We start from the raw sequence: 16,145 nt of genomic DNA, 5'->3' as shown, positions 1-16,145 counted from the left end.
AAAGGGGACCTAACGAAAAAATTGTGGGACCTTATAGGACCTAACGGAGACCTATCGATTAAGGTCATTTTTGACCCAAAATTCTATGGATGGGGTGCTAAAGTTGCATTTTTTTATACCTAAAATTTAAAAAATTATTTAAAAAAAAACTAAAGGGGACCTAACGAAAAAATTGTGGGACCTTAAAGGACCTAACGGGGACCTAACGATCAAGGTCATTTTCGACCCAAAATTCCATAGATGGGGTGCTAAGTTTGCACTGGTGTATTTATTGAATAAAATGACAAAAAATATTACTTCAGTTTCATAAATCACTAAAAAAGGAATTTGTTTATAATATATATATATATATATATATTAAGAAATAGGAAGAGAAAGAGAAAAAATAATGTAAAAGATTATTATTTAATTATTTCTGTATAATTTAATTAGAATTTAGACAGAACGACATTACAAGAAGAATAAAAAGAAAAATTATGTAAGAATAAGGATTTTTTATGTGTATAAAATAACAATAAAAATCATAAAAATATTTATGTAACAAGAAAGTTTTAAGTTGACATTACTGGCCATTGTGCTTCTTTAATTTGACATGCCTACGTTATTATTTTTATTCTGTACTCGAGCTAGGAGTAATATAGGTAAACCAGAATCTGATGGCAATTAGGGAAATCAAAATTTTGAGTGTGCAACCCTAGGGAAAATGGACTGAACGATCTTGATACTGCTTATTTTTTAGTTTGTTCTCAATATCATTAGTCACATTACATAAGTGGACAACACTGTACTTAATAATGAGATATCCACTTAATATTATGTAGGTACATACTTACATGTATAATATACATATTACTTTTACACAGGTAATACATATTATTATTTACACATACCTATATTTGTATGTTCATTATCATTATGCCATGTGAAAATATCGATGTTATATCGATAGAAAACTAGACTGCTTATAATTTTTTATAAAATAAAATAAAAGTAAAATAAAACTATGTTTATTTTCGTAAGTATTAACAGATACACACATTATAAAATTGACTTGGACAGCTTGGACTTGACGAATAGCCGTATTGGAAACTCCTCAAATCTCCATTGGAAATCAACAAACAATATTATAGTTACCTACATATAATATTTTTTAATTAAAAGTATCAAAGCGGGTAAGTCCAATTTACCAATAAAATCTTCTAAATTGAAAATTGTGATGTGTTTGACCCTTCTTCATCAAATATTTTTCTATACACATTATAAACAACACCTCTTGCTTGTGACCACAGCGGCTTTTTCGACATTTTCGAAGATTTTTTAGACAAAATCCTAAAAATTATTTATCAACTGCAAAAAAGACAAATAATTTGACAACCAATTTGATAGTTGTCAAATAAGTTGCCACATGAAAATCTTTTATTTCTGAAATATAAATATGCCATCAGATTCTGGTAGACCTATAGTGTTCTGTGTACTCGAGTCTCTAGTCTTTGGGCGTATGTCGTTAACCTTCGGTAAATTGTCAATAAATTTGCCACAGTTTTCGATTACCTATTCCCTGTATTATTATATTATATTTTTCTATACTAAAATGATATTAGTTTAAAAAATTATTTGTATTTTAATAGCAAAAAAATGATTTATGGTACAATAAATTTAGAATGTATGAAAACTGAAAATAGGTGTGTAGGAGTGATAATTAGTTTTGTAAAAATCTAATCTAATCTTTATTATATTTGTTATAATTTATTTCAACAAGTATCGAAAGTAATGAGTATAGATTCATACTTGCGCAATGTCTAATTCGAATTGCAATGATGAGGAGGAGACGTATCCGCTCCACGAGTGTGTTTTTGGTGGAGACGTACGAAAATTGTCCTCCTTGTTACGGTCCAATGATGTGACGCGAAAAGACAAACATGGGAATACAGCTTTACATCTAGCTGTTATGCTAGGCCGCAAGGAATGTATACAATTGTTGTTAGCTCATGGTGCCCCAGTGAAAGTGAAAAATCTCGCAGGTTGGTCTCCACTGGCAGAAGCAATAAGCTATGGAGATCGGCAGACTATATCATCTCTCGTTAGAAAATTAAAGCAACAAGCAAGAGAGCAAATGGAACAAAGGAGACCTGACCTTATCAGAGCTCTGGATCAGATACAGGATTTTTACATGGAACTTAAATGGGATTTTCATTCTTGGGTCCCTCTTGTATCCAGAATTTTGCCATCAGATGTTTGTAAAATATATAAATCAGGATCAAGAATACGGTTAGATACTACATTAGTTGACTTCACAGATATGAAATGGGAAAGAGGAGATTTATCTTTCATTTTTCAAGGTGATAAGCCAACTAGTGAATCACTGACAGTTCTAGATAACAAAGCAAAAGTATATCAAAGAGTGCGGTATGAAGAGACAGAAAATGAAATAGAAGATGAAGTAGACATTTTAATGTCTAGCGATATTCTGGCAGCTCAGATGTCCACTAAAGGCATTCTCTTCTCAAGAGCACAGTCTGGTTGGATATTTAGAGAAGACCGCAAAGAAACTGTAGCTGGGATTTACAAAAGTGATGTTTACACAATAACTGGACTTGTTTTAGAGTCAAGAAAGAGAAGAGAACATTTGTCAACAGATGATTTGCAAAAAAATAAGGCAATTATAGAAAGCTGGACAAGAGGAAATACACAAAATTTAGATACAAACGGTGAACCTGTTAGACGAGCTTCATTGAATCCACCTCCAGAAAGTGGTATAGACTGGAATGCTTACATATCATCACCCCCTGGTCAATATCCAAGTTTGGGAAGGGAGTTGGTCTATAAGGAGTCCTCCCGTAACTTTCGCGCCACTCTTGCTATGAGTGATGATTTCCCTTTGAGTGTCGACATGCTACTTAATGTTCTTGAAGTTATAGCACCATTTAAACATTTTGCAAAGCTAAGACAATTTATTGCTATGAAATTACCAAAAGGGTTTCCAGTAAAAATAGATATACCAATACTGCCCACTGTTACAGCCAAGATTACTTTTCAAAGATTTGAATTCCATGACAACAATCCACCTCATATGTTCATAGTACCTGAAGATTTTGTGGAAGATCCATTGCGTTTCCCTGATTTATGACATTTTGATATTCTAGCACTGTTTGAAGTATGTGAGTATCCAATTCTGTGTGGTGAAACAAAGTGTGGTCTTCGGAGACCAAGTTTTAGTGACACATGTGGCAAGTCTGTGCATGGACTACTTTCTATTGAAATACCAATGCTTTTTGGTTTGGGTAGTTCATACTCCAGCCATTATGTCCTGTATGTTGAATAGAAAACAAGGAAATTTTCAACAGTGTTAGAATGTGTAAAAAAAGCATCTAATATGTTTGATTTCCAATACCAAAATTTTTAGTTAACCAGTTTCCAATTTTTCAGAAAATATATTAAAACCTAAATTAAATATTTGATGCAATTTACAAATGTAGTTATCAATACTAGAGTTTATAGCCAATTTAAATTGTTCTTAATTGTAATTTATGTACAAACCTACATTATTTATTTATTATAAATAGTTTATTAAAAGTGTTCTAGATTTATAAATTAAATTTAATAAATTTTTATTTGTTACTCTTAAGAAATGATGTACATAAAGGTTTTATAATATGAATATATGGCCTGAATCTTAATGATGAAAAAATGTTTTAGCATAATAATATACTGTAGCCGTGATATAAATAAATAGTTCCTGGCAGAATATAGTAGACGTGAGTTTAACATCTTTTGTCTCTCTGCATCATGACATTGTAAGGAATAGAATAATTAGATTTGGTGTTTTACAACAAAAAATCATAAAAAATTGTCTCATTAATCATTAAGATCTACTTCCAAGAATAGAATAAAAGCATTAAATATTATTCAATATTTTTTCTAAACATTGTAGTTCATCACATAATTATTGTCCAAAAATGTGGATATGTTGAGTATTACAACATCAATGTTAGATAAAAAATAAACATTTTCCTTAATCACCTAGCATCACTTAGAGTCGCATCTAATAGGCTCAGTTCTATAAATAGCTGTGCCTAGATCAAGTTACTTATAAGCCAATAACATGAGTAATTCAAGTGTACCAAATACAGGGACTTAAAAAAATTAAGCCAGATTCACAACATACATCTCTCATATCAATTGCGTTAAATCTATTTTTATATGACATATAAATTAATGAATTCATATGCATGTGAAACATAGAAACAGAATTGTTTTGTAAATAAACATTGTTCATAGTGTTCTAAAATCATTTTTTTATGTTTGGTGAATCTGGATACATAGCACCTTTATTGTAGGTATGTAAAAACATGCTCTTATCTAAACTTCAGTGAGGTAGTACACAAAATTAGTATGTATTAGTACAATCAAATGTAAATATTTATAAAAAAAATTCATATATTACTCACAATTTAGACAATTTCACTTCAACCTAGATGCTTGAGCAAAGCAACAAAAGCAAGCTGTTGACAATAATGTTTAAACCCACCTGATATTATTTTAATGTTAACATTTTTTCTTGCCAACCTGTTTAAATAGTATTAATATTTTAAAAGACAATGTGTGGTGTAAAATTCTGGTATGAAAATTTGTAATCTAATAAATTGTAGAAATAAAATATGATGGTTTTATTACTTTTTTTATTGTTCACATTTAAGGCGTAAAAATAAAACGAAAATATTTGAACTGTGGATATTTTTATTAGCATAAAAATAATTAAAAACTTTTTGGTTCCACCGAACCAAACATTTATGAAGATACAAGCATAGCAACAAGGCTCCAAATTGCAAACGAATGTTTAAAAAATGAATAAAAAGTAATACATACTAATAAATCAACAAGACAATAAAATTATCTAAATGATTTTCGTGATCGCGCACTAGCTATAGGATGCATCGCTGGCGAAGATTCTTCCAAGCCCAGAGTCACCACACGCAAAGACACCGTTGAACGACGAGCTGAGTAATGACAAATAATTACATGACTTGATCACCTTTAGTTCTTTAGACAATTATTCACTTTCTCAATAAATCTCTACAATTATTGTAAATGAGTGATTTTTACGCTTTCACAAAACTAGCGAAACAATGATAAAACGTACTTGAGAGCAATGGAGTTAACAAATTTCAATAAATAATTTATTTTTTAGTAGGTATTAGAAGATAGTAGCAAATTAAAGTGTATTTTTAAACTTGGAAAATTATAGCTAGTGTGCGATGTGTTATCATTTAAATTATAAATGCTTACCCTGCTCAGGAATATCTTCGATCAACTGTAACAAGACAGTCATGGCTTTAATATTATAATAAATACCAACAGCTATATATTTTCAAAACTTTATCTTGTAGTTGGAATAATTGATTGAATTATTCTGTTGGTGAATAACATAAGAAATGAACTGTATTTAAATCTATTTATATAGACTAGAATGAGAGCAATATTTAACCCATGAATAGGTAACCAGTGAATGTGAATTCCTAACAACCAAGGAAACTAAAAACCTACCTAATCGATTTTATGCTAATTATTTCTTAGTTACCTAAGCTATATCTATTGTAAAGAAGGTAGACATTGTTACTAAGTTAAATCCATACTTCCATACTAATATTATAAATACGAAAGTAACTCTGTCTGTTTGTCTGTTACTCAATCACGCCTAAACTACTGAACCAATTTTCATGAAATTTGGTATGGAAATATTTTGATACCCGAGAAAGGACATAGGCTACTTTTATCCCGGGAAAATGACGCAATCTCGGAAATCCCACGGGAACGAGAACTATGCGGGTTTTTCTTTGACTGCGCGGGCGGAAACCTAGTATAAAAATAAAGCCCTATTTCATTTTTATTACATACTAGCTTCCGCCCGCGACTCCGTCCGCGCGGAAAAATTAAGATTTTTTTTCTACGTATTTTTCCGGGATAAAAAGTATCCTATTTTATGCCCAGGATAATAAGGTATAATTATACCAAGTTTCATCGAAATCGAACCGTTAGTTTTCACGTGATTGCTGAACATACAGACAGACAGACAAAATTTTTTTTAATCACATATTTGGGCTTGGTATCGATCCAGTAACACCCCCTGCTATTTATTTTTTCAATATTTTCAATGTACAGAATTGACCCTTCTACAGATTTATTAAATGTATATAGAAAACGTATCTGCCTCAGTAGAGTTGAAAATCTAGATTTTTGTTTTCAAATACAACTAACAGTAATTTAAATAAAAGTATAACAATATTTACCGCAGACTCCTGGACCTTAGGTGCAAGAGACCTCCTAAATGCTGATATTCTCTTAGTATAGCCGCTGGCGATGCTAACCCCACTCCTGATAGATTCTGATGAACTTGAAAAGACAGTTTCTGTAAAATAAAAGATGGAAAGGCTCGCGTTTATAACTTTGATTTATAGTATAAAAAATTTAATTCGATAAAGAAAAAAAAAAATTTTTTTTTGATGTTTTACCGTCTAGATCTTGTATAGATTCTCTTACTCGAGAACCCGTTCCTTCCGATATAATCCTGCAATATAAGATTTTAAATATTATGATCACAATTTTAATAACTAATTATATCCGAAACTACCGAGAAGTCTAAAGCAAAATTGAAGGATTACGTAATGTGATATCAGAAAAATGGAATACAGAATAGATTCAACGGCTCGCCAAACTATATGGCCGCTCCGGCTCCCCGTCTACCATGCGCAAATTCGTACCGACGCCCATAAAGAATGGCGAGTACAGTACTCCCAAACTGATAATGCGCATAGAAAAATTTGTCACTGTTCGGCAACTGTCATATTCCCCGAGCCTCCGAAGACGATAATTATGTATATAGAGTGGTTAAATGTATTTTCTTCATGCATAGTTTTAGACCGGGAGATACTGACACAAAATTTCGAGTCATTTGTAACAGGATGGCGGTTCTACAGGGGTCTTAGTACGCAATGACAAAAAGAAAAACGATGGTGTGAACACTGGTACCGGCGGCTTAGTCGCGTGGGCGTTAGTCGAACTCGTCGTAAAAATAGCGAAGTCAAACGATTTGTAACACAAAAATTTTAGAATTTACCGATAGCCCATAAAAAAGAAGTAGGCGGTAGTGTCATGCCATACTTTTCCGGTGTGACTTACAGCCCGCCATACCGACGCGAATGTGTTGATTTAAAAAAAACAATTCAACCATTTGTACCAGGCTAACTTTTGCACAGGTAACCATCGTCGTGCAGCCATTTACGAAAATCGCTATGCCATACTTTTCGGACGATTCCAAATGGTCGCCATACCGCCGAAAATCTGCAAAAATTTTTTTTTTTCGCCAAACTTTTTGTACCAGTATTGCATTTGGATTTTTGGAGAGTATTTGATAAAATGTGACCATTATTATATTTGCCATACTTCTAGTAGGGGGTTGTTTTTGGAAATACGATAATTGGCGAAGATCTGCATGCGCATTATTCATTTTGGAGTACTGTACTGTATTCCATGAACGTCCCACGTACGTACCTCTGCAGCAGCGCCTGCAGCCGCCTCTGGTTGGCGGTGAGATGCTGGCGCAGGTCGGGCGCTGCGAGCGCGTGGGCGAGGCGCGGCGCGGCGGCGGGGCAGGCGGCGCACAGCTCGCCCAGCGCCTGCACCGCGCTCGCGGCCGCCTCGCCGTAGTTGCGGCTCCATATCGACATCTGCAGACACAATATTATTACACTTCTCATGTATGGCATTTTCAACGCTTTGCGGGTACTTTACAATATATAACTAGCGGCTTCACCCGCGTTTTCAGAGAAATCCCCGCATAGTTCCCTTTCCCGTGGGATTTCCGGGATAAAACCTATCCTATCTCTCAAGTTGGATCGAACTGCACATGGTGTGCGAACTTTATTATAATCGGTTAAGTGGTTTAGGAGTCCATAGAGGACAAACATTGTGACACGAGATTTATATATATTAATATAAGATATATACAGGTACTATATAATACTTACAAAAATTACAAAGATTTTAAAAAAATATTTAAAGCGCGATTATTCAGTATTTTCGTCATGACTATCAGTAAAAGAATTTCAGCAGTAAAATCGGTCGTTAAGTTTTTCAGGATACAAAAAATATAAAGATACAATCAAATGGGCATCTTTATAATAATTCTTGTATAAAAATATACGTACTGCAGTCTCATAATTTATCATATCGTGTTACAATCTCAAAGTAAATCGTCACAGTACCTGAAAGATCCTCCAATCCTCCTCGCCCTCCACAAGTTTCTTGGCGCGTCTCGCGTTAACTCTCACAACGTCCTGTGCGTTCTGTAACCGGCTCTTGTGCCGCTGCACACGTTCACGAGCGCCCTCTAGATCGTTCTCGTAGTCCGCTCTATAAAAAATAAGTTAAAAATGATGGATTGCGTTACAATGTTACGTAAAATTGTAATAATCATTACCTTTAAAATTATGATATGCTCCAGGAATTCATATATCAAATTATTAACTTATTTTTTATTTATTTAGTATCCAACTTACTCTTTAGCAGACAGCTGTTTGCACTTATCATTGAGCATAGTGAAACGAGAACTCGCGTCTGACACAATCTGTTCGAGGGACGCTATTTTGTTGTTCAACTGTTTGAGCTCTTCACGCTTTTCATAGTATTCCTTTGTGAGATTGTTCAATTCTTCTATTTCGGGAGCTGTAATTCAATGTAATAGTTTGTAGATTTTTTATGACATCACCATATTATAATATTGCTTTATTTTTGTACTAGAGGTTTCGTGACTAATCTATACTAATAGCTGTAATAAAGCTGAAAAGTTTGTTTGTTTGTTTGAACGCTGAGATTACTCAGGAGCTACTGGTCTGATAAATAAAAATTATTTTGGTTTTAGATAGTCTATTCATCCAGGAAAACTATGGGCTATATATCATCACGTTCGCGTTAGGACCAACAAAAGCGGAGCAATGCGGGTGAAACCCTGGAGCACAGCTAGTTTTAAATAAAATTGAACTCGAGAATAAATTTAAAGATTGATCGATTCAATTTTTAACCGACTTCAAAAAAAAGGAGGAGGTTATCAATTCGGCCGGTATATTTTTTTATGTATGTACACCGATTACGCCGAGGTTTCTGAACCGATTTACGTGATTCTTTTTTTTTTAACTCGTGAACACTGACTGTCGTCCTGCAGCGGCGCCACGTGGTGCAGGAAGTGCGTGTGCGCCGCGTGCAGCACGCGCAGCGCCGCCTCCAGCGCGGAGATGTCGCGCTCGCGCCGCCCGATGTCCGCGTCCAGCGCCGCGCCGCGCTCGCGCAGCTCCGCGCGTTCCGCTGCGAACTGCACGCGCGATCATGTTGTAACATTCACGTACAATCTATACTTCTATAGTCTATAGTCTATACTAATATTATAAAGAGGAAAGTTTTATAATTATGTATGTATGTATGTATGGTTTTCACGTATAAACTACTGGACCGATTTCAAAAATTCTTTCACCATTAGAAAGCTGCATCTTCACTGAGCGACATAGGCTATATTGCATTTTCAAAAAAATTAGAGATACTTACCAAAAATGCAATAATGTAACCCAAGGTGTAAAAAAATCCTTAATAAAAATTCTGTCATCGCATGCTCTGCGGAATTTATTCCTTGAAGTACGAGGATGGTTCTTATGAAAAAAAACGTAAACATGTAGGTACCACGGGCGAAGCCGGGGCGGATCGCTAGTAAACCATAAGCCTCGAAATGACGCACAAATAGTTCGAAGGAAAACTCTGCCCACGTGTGTTTAGGCAGAGTTTTCTAAAGAGCGGTGCAAAGAACTCAGAACATTACTACAAGGCAATAATATGTTAAATGGTTTGTATAATGCCGCAACAACACATTTTGACGACTTTGTGACGGACGATTGTGAGTGAAGTTACCACGCTACAACAACACACAGTACTATTCACTTCTCAATCGAACTAAAATGCTTCGGAAAACTACATCTAATTTAGTATCCATAATTCCTAACCACCAAAACCTTCCATGAAATTCATCGTTGTCGTATCGCTCTAAATAGAGGTAATCGTCGCGTCGGTCATGGTAATTATCTGAGGCATGATACCCGCTACACGATGTTTCGCCCTCTCCGTTCCCTAGATTCTGACTACACTTGTGCCGTCATGAACTACCATATTGTCCCTTGTAATCTAAGCTGTCTCACGACTCACGTCATTTGTTCCGTTTAATTTTTACTATTTTTACTACATTTCCATGTTAATCATAACTCGTTTGATCCGAAAAAAGTGAGACTAATCGATCCGTTTTAATTCTACCCAGTTTGAAAATATCGGCAATTTGTTTTTATTGCCTCAGCCCCCGGAATCACAGACACAATAGAAAATCTATTGTGTCTATTCCCGATCGGTGGTCAATGGGTTGAATCACTATTACATAATATATATTGATTTGTATCTATATTATTTTGCAATTAAAAAATGAACGTTAATAATAATAGAATGTTTTATTACCTTTATCTTAAAGAATGTCACTGACAGTTGCTGTCCAGATTCATCTTTCCCCAGCGAAGCTATGAATATGTCATATCTGAAATAAATATATACATGATAAATTAACCACAGACTGCAAACATAACCGAGTACTAATCATTAATATCTAATGCCGACCTTTTGATCAGTTGCTCAATCCGCTGTTCCCTCTCTCTTATTTCGGAGCGAATCTTTCCAATATCTTCAAACAGCGCTCTTTTCTGCACGCTGAACATATCTCGGCGTGCTGCGATCTCTACAAGGCGCTCGTTCATTGCCTGACATAAAATTAATATATATTATAATTCAGTTTCTTTTCATTCAGAACATCAATAAATCACTGATTATAGTATAAATACATTATTAGCTATTTTCCTTGCAGATGAAGCTGATTAAAACATGTATCTATTCACGATTAATAATTTTAATAAATTACTAAGATCATATTATGACTTTATTTTCACATACCGCATCCAACAGTAGTAGCTCCTTCTACGTTTAACATGGATGTTTCTAGAACAAGAACTTACCGCATCCAACTGCAGCCTCTGCTTGTCGAGCGTGAACGCAGTATCATCCAAGCCAGCGAGGGCCCTAGTAGCGTGTGCGACCCGTAGCCTCATCAGCGCTTCTTCAACACGCAAGCGACGCCAGGTGTCGCGGCGAGCGCGTAATTCTTTCTCCCCACCCTCGACGTTCAACATGGATGTTTTGAGACGACTTTGCTGAAAAGTTAAAAATGGTTGATAGAAAATGTAGAATTAAGTCTATAGATAACAGGACACACGAAAATCGATTTTTTTTACGCTACTTTATACTTTTACTTATTTTTTTTTTATTAGCACAAGGGAAATAAAAAATGCACCATATATGAAACGCAGTAAATATGTAAAACATAGTTACGTACCAGCTTGCAATGTTCTCCGCTTTTAAATTCAAGATCTCTTGTAAGTCGACGCATGTCATCATACAATTTTCCGGAATGTCGTTCCAACGTCGCCACGCGAGCGGCGTGACGCGCACGCACCTCTTTAAGTCTGAAATTATATAATTTAAAACTAAATCTACTTGATTATAACTATAACGTTCTATTCCATACATTTATTATCAAATAAAATTTTAGAGTTTTTTATAAGTACGTACTTAGTATCTACATTATAAAATATTGAAACATAAAATACTGTACAAACAAAGCAACAGGTAGTGACAGCGATCTCTACGTGGTTTCTCGCAGCATTACTGAATGTATTACTATTTTTATCATACTGTTACTATTTTTTATATTATGTACTTACGATAGGAACAAGTCTATATGAATATATGTCAGAAATAATCGCAATTTTCTTTGGATGATACTTCTAATTACTTATCTTTAAACTACACAACAATACAAATTATAAATATATAACTGGAAATCTCGAACAACATGAACATAATGTGTGCTCACACGTGCAACACACGCAAATAGTGCGTGCAAATGTGCGTATACTGTATATAGAATGAAACCTGTTTTCTCTCTCAACGAGCTCTGCTGAGCATTCGCGTTCGGCTTTAGCGCCTTCCATATGAGCTACTTGAGCACCAATAGTTTCAACTTGGTAACACTGCAATTACCGATTATTTGTTATGTGAAATGAATTGTTTGATTCAATTTGATCAGTATTGAGTCGAATTTGAGCAAATGAGCAATGAGCATTTTTTATATCTAAAATGTTAGTTAAAAATGTATGTTTCTAAATAAAATACTCTATATAACAAGAAAGGGCGAAAGTTTTGAGTATTATAGAATAAGGATATTTCATAAGATTGTTTTTAAAATGTTTACACAGTTATTGATAATCTGGATTGTTTAATGTTTATCCTGAAAAATTAATACCTCTAACGTCTTGTACCGTTGTATTCCTGTATTTAAATATAACAAAGGACCTACTTACAATACCATAAAGCGATTCCTTTTGACTTTGTAAACTTCTTTCAACACTACGCTGTTTGCTGTCCAGTTTGCTCATTATAGCCTTTGACGCTAAAAAACAAATATTTTATATACTTATATTTATTTATCATATTTTTAATTATTATTTTATTCTTACCGATTTTTTGATCTTGTTACAAATCATGCGTAGCCTCCAAAATTTAAGCTAAAATAAAATAATGTTAATCAATACCTTTCAGCTGCATATGAAACAGCTTCTCTTCATTTTTAAGAGCTAATAACTTCTGCTGTTCAACAAATGAACAGTGCATGGCACGTTGTTGGTTCACTGTTAGTTGGCTTGCATATCTTTCTTCTTCCTAATGGAAAAATCATAATGTTAATAACACTACACATACAAAAACCAAAAGGAATAAATAAATGTAATTATTTCCAGAAGTATAAAAAATCTTATCTTACATTCAGCATGTCTTCCAGCTCCTTGGCCCGTTTTTCTGAACTTTTTGATTTGTCAGTTGACTCTAGAAGTTTTTCTTTTAGTTCTTTGATCTACAAAATAAGAGAAACATAATCAAAACATAAGCCCACAAGTATATTATGATTTTAAAACAGTTTAATCTTTATTTCAAAGAAAATAAAATACATTATAATATTATGAAGAAAACTAACTTTACTGTGAACAGCCTGCAGTGCGACATCCTTGCGATGTTGTTCGTCCATTAGTTGTCTATTTTCGGAATGCAGTTTTTCCAGTCCACTTATCATGTTGCTGGACACGCGTTGCAAACTTTGTACCTATAAATTTAAAATTAAGTGTTATATATTATTAAGTATTTTAATCATAGCCTAGGATCCCAATTCCCCATGCTTGATTTTGCAGGTATCTATTTTTTGATGAACTATCATAATACAATCATTTTAAATGAATTTCGTAAGTGTATGCAGCAGATAAGCGATAAATTACCTGTAAAAATATAAGGCGAAAGTCTGATAATAATTAAAATACTTAGTTTACTTGTATAAATTACAGCTTCATTTTTTCAATAAATTTAATTTTACGTAATTTTAAAGGATATGACACAAAGCTTTTCTATACATCCTTTATTAATTCTGGATAGTGATGACAGTTCTTTCTCTCCAATAAAATTATAATATTCAGCACCATACCTCACTATCTAAAGTGACATTATCATCAAACGTCTCCTGATACGCCAGCCGTATCTGACTCAGCTGTTGCGCGAGGCCCATATTCTCTCGCTGTGCGTCTGCATTATTGCCTTGTTGCTGGTCACAGAACGCTTGCTGATCACGACACTGTTCCGCTAGGTTGTTCGCTTCTGTATCTAATACAGCATAATCCTGGAATATGGATTTGAAATCAATTAGCTTATAGGTATATTATTTTAAAACTATTTGGTTAAAACAATAAAGGTAGTTTCCTATGATATTATTTTTTCTATTATACTGCTTATAGAAAACAACCATCAAACATGACACTGAGAAAAAACATATTGAAAATTGAACATATAAACTCATTTTTATGTAGGTATGATATGCAACTCAAGGGAATCATGACATAACATACTAGAAGGGTTAATAAAATAATTATAATTATAAGCTAAATATTTTACCTCTCTGATGTGACGTATATCTGTATCCCGCTGCCGTAAATTTTCAACTGCACCCGTCCACATTGACATCATCTGTTTTCGTTGCTCCATACCTTCCATAACCTAAATACATATGGATATTTAAACACTTAGTCAAACAACTCTTAATTACTATTATCAATAGTATTAATATTAAGAAAATAACCTGAACAGAAATCCTTTCACATGCCCTTTCCTCTGCACTAAGGTTGGACACAAGTTGTACCAAACGCTCGTGCACACAATCATGTTCGATCTTCAATTTCTGCCTTTTTGTTTCTAAATTCTACAAAAAAAAATTGGCATGATTAAATTCCTTGCTTAACAAATACCTCTTCAAAGAAATTCAGTTACTAAAAGTTACAATAAAAATAAAAATCAAGACTAATTCGATTTATTTTTGACACATATTAATTCTTATCGGCATGATTAAATTCCTTGCTTAACAAATACCTCATCAATGAAATTCAGTTACTAAAAGTTACAGTAAAAATAAAAATCAAGACTAATTCGATTTATTTTTGACACATATTAATTCTTTTTTTATTTATTATTTATTTATTTATTATTTTTATTATTTGAGTACAAAAAAAGCACATGGAGTATGTACATAGATAATATTTCTATTATAAAATTGGTGTTTTATCTTAATATATATAAATCTCGTGTCACAATGTTTGTCCTCAATGGACTCCTAAACCACTTAACCGATTATAATAAAATTCGCACACCATGTGCAGTTAAATCCAACTTGAGAGATAGGATAGTTTAAATTTCAAATCGTTTTAGAGAAAGCGGGCGAAGCCGCGGGCGTTAAGCTAGTATTAATTATAAAATAATTACTTTAGCTTTAGATAAATCTTGTTTAGTGAATTGTTCAATAGCCGATATATCACCAGCGCTTCTTTCTAAAGCGGCCCTCCATTCTTGCAAAGCTCCACGCTCCCCACACACTTCACTTTTCAAAGAATCAGCCTTCTTGAGAAGCTTTGCAATGTTTGCTGAAATATTTATTTATATAAAAAGACAATTTATAACTATCTTTAAATTTTTGAGTTCCTTAAAAAAAATTCAAAATAAATAAGCCTCTAAATATAATATTAGCAAGTTAAAGATATAAAATTATAGAATTGTGATAAAAAGAACTTACTCTGTAATCTATCAATCCTTGTATTAATAGTTGATGCCTCTTTGTTACAATCAATGACATCTCGATCTAGGCGATCTGCTTCATTGCAAGACAGCTGACGCAGCTTCACTTCCTGCTCTAACTGTTGCTTATTGGCAAACAGTAAACGCTAAAATACAAATAATAATTTGCAGCAAATAAATGTTTGACAAGACATTTATGTGTCATGGGAAAATATATTATTAATAAATATTAAATACTTACTGTATTTTCCTGATATTCAGTATGAACATGTTCTTTATATTTATTGAGATCAGATCTTTTTTGATTTTGTAAAATTAATGCTTCTTTTAGGCGTTGTATTTCATCTTGTCTGTAAAATGTGAATGAAATGGTAAATTTAAATTTGAATATAACATTAAACTCAAAATAAACTATTAAAAATTGACAACACGTAAATGTAAAATATATCTAAATTGTACATGAGTTAGGTTTGATTTTGCAGTGCTTGGCTTTGTACCTTGATATAAGAAGTGTTTCTAAATTCTGGTTGTCTGGATTAGCTAAGGGAATCCTTGTGCCTTGATTCCATCCAAGTTCTTCCAATAATTGGGCCATGTAACCTGGCACTTTTGTACTAGTCTCACTCATTTTCAATATTTAAGAAGTTGTTCCAAAATGTAAACGGAGAAGAAATACTTCATAAATCGTTTGATCGAACATAAAAATACAACCCAAACAACGGATTCAAAATATTTATTCTCACGTCAATGTCATGATTTGACATTTCGAAACTTGAAAGTATGGGTAGGTAGGTACTAGGATCTGTGGTACTAGGTATGAAAAAATTATAAACAAAAAAAATCGTAAAATC

At 33.5% G+C, this 16,145-nt stretch overlaps 2 protein-coding genes across 2 annotated transcripts; one reads left to right on the top strand and one right to left on the bottom strand.

Moving 5' to 3' along the window:
* The first annotated feature begins 1,488 nt into the window (after window positions 1–1,488).
* Window positions 1,489–3,868, top strand: LOC123705686 (ankyrin repeat domain-containing protein 13C). Its single transcript, XM_045654648.1, has one exon. The coding sequence runs from the start codon at window positions 1,796–1,798 to the stop codon at window positions 3,125–3,127; it is 1,332 nt and encodes a 443-aa protein (XP_045510604.1). The 5' UTR covers window positions 1,489–1,795; the 3' UTR covers window positions 3,128–3,868.
* An 851-nt stretch (window positions 3,869–4,719) lies between these two features.
* LOC123705670 (coiled-coil domain-containing protein 39) lies at window positions 4,720–16,050 on the bottom strand. The gene is made up of 24 exons (XM_045654613.1): window positions 15,792–16,050; window positions 15,536–15,644; window positions 15,293–15,440; window positions 14,986–15,143; window positions 14,309–14,428; window positions 14,125–14,226; window positions 13,661–13,852; window positions 13,163–13,288; window positions 12,953–13,042; window positions 12,726–12,852; window positions 12,495–12,583; window positions 12,067–12,164; window positions 11,468–11,597; window positions 11,091–11,285; window positions 10,699–10,838; window positions 10,543–10,618; window positions 9,205–9,364; window positions 8,556–8,721; window positions 8,262–8,409; window positions 7,549–7,724; window positions 6,510–6,565; window positions 6,288–6,406; window positions 5,287–5,311; window positions 4,720–4,997 (listed from the first exon to the last, which is right to left on the bottom strand). The coding sequence occupies exons 1-24, from the start codon at window positions 15,920–15,922 to the stop codon at window positions 4,891–4,893; spliced, it is 2,988 nt and encodes a 995-aa protein (XP_045510569.1). The 5' UTR covers window positions 15,923–16,050; the 3' UTR covers window positions 4,720–4,890.
* Window positions 16,051–16,145: the final 95 nt, after the last annotated feature.

This window comes from Colias croceus, chromosome 2 (genome assembly GCF_905220415.1).
Source record: "Colias croceus chromosome 2, ilColCroc2.1".
NCBI lineage: Eukaryota > Metazoa > Arthropoda > Insecta > Lepidoptera > Pieridae > Colias > Colias croceus.
The sequence above is the reverse complement of the archived record's forward strand: the minus strand, read 5'-3'. Positions and strand labels throughout refer to the sequence as shown.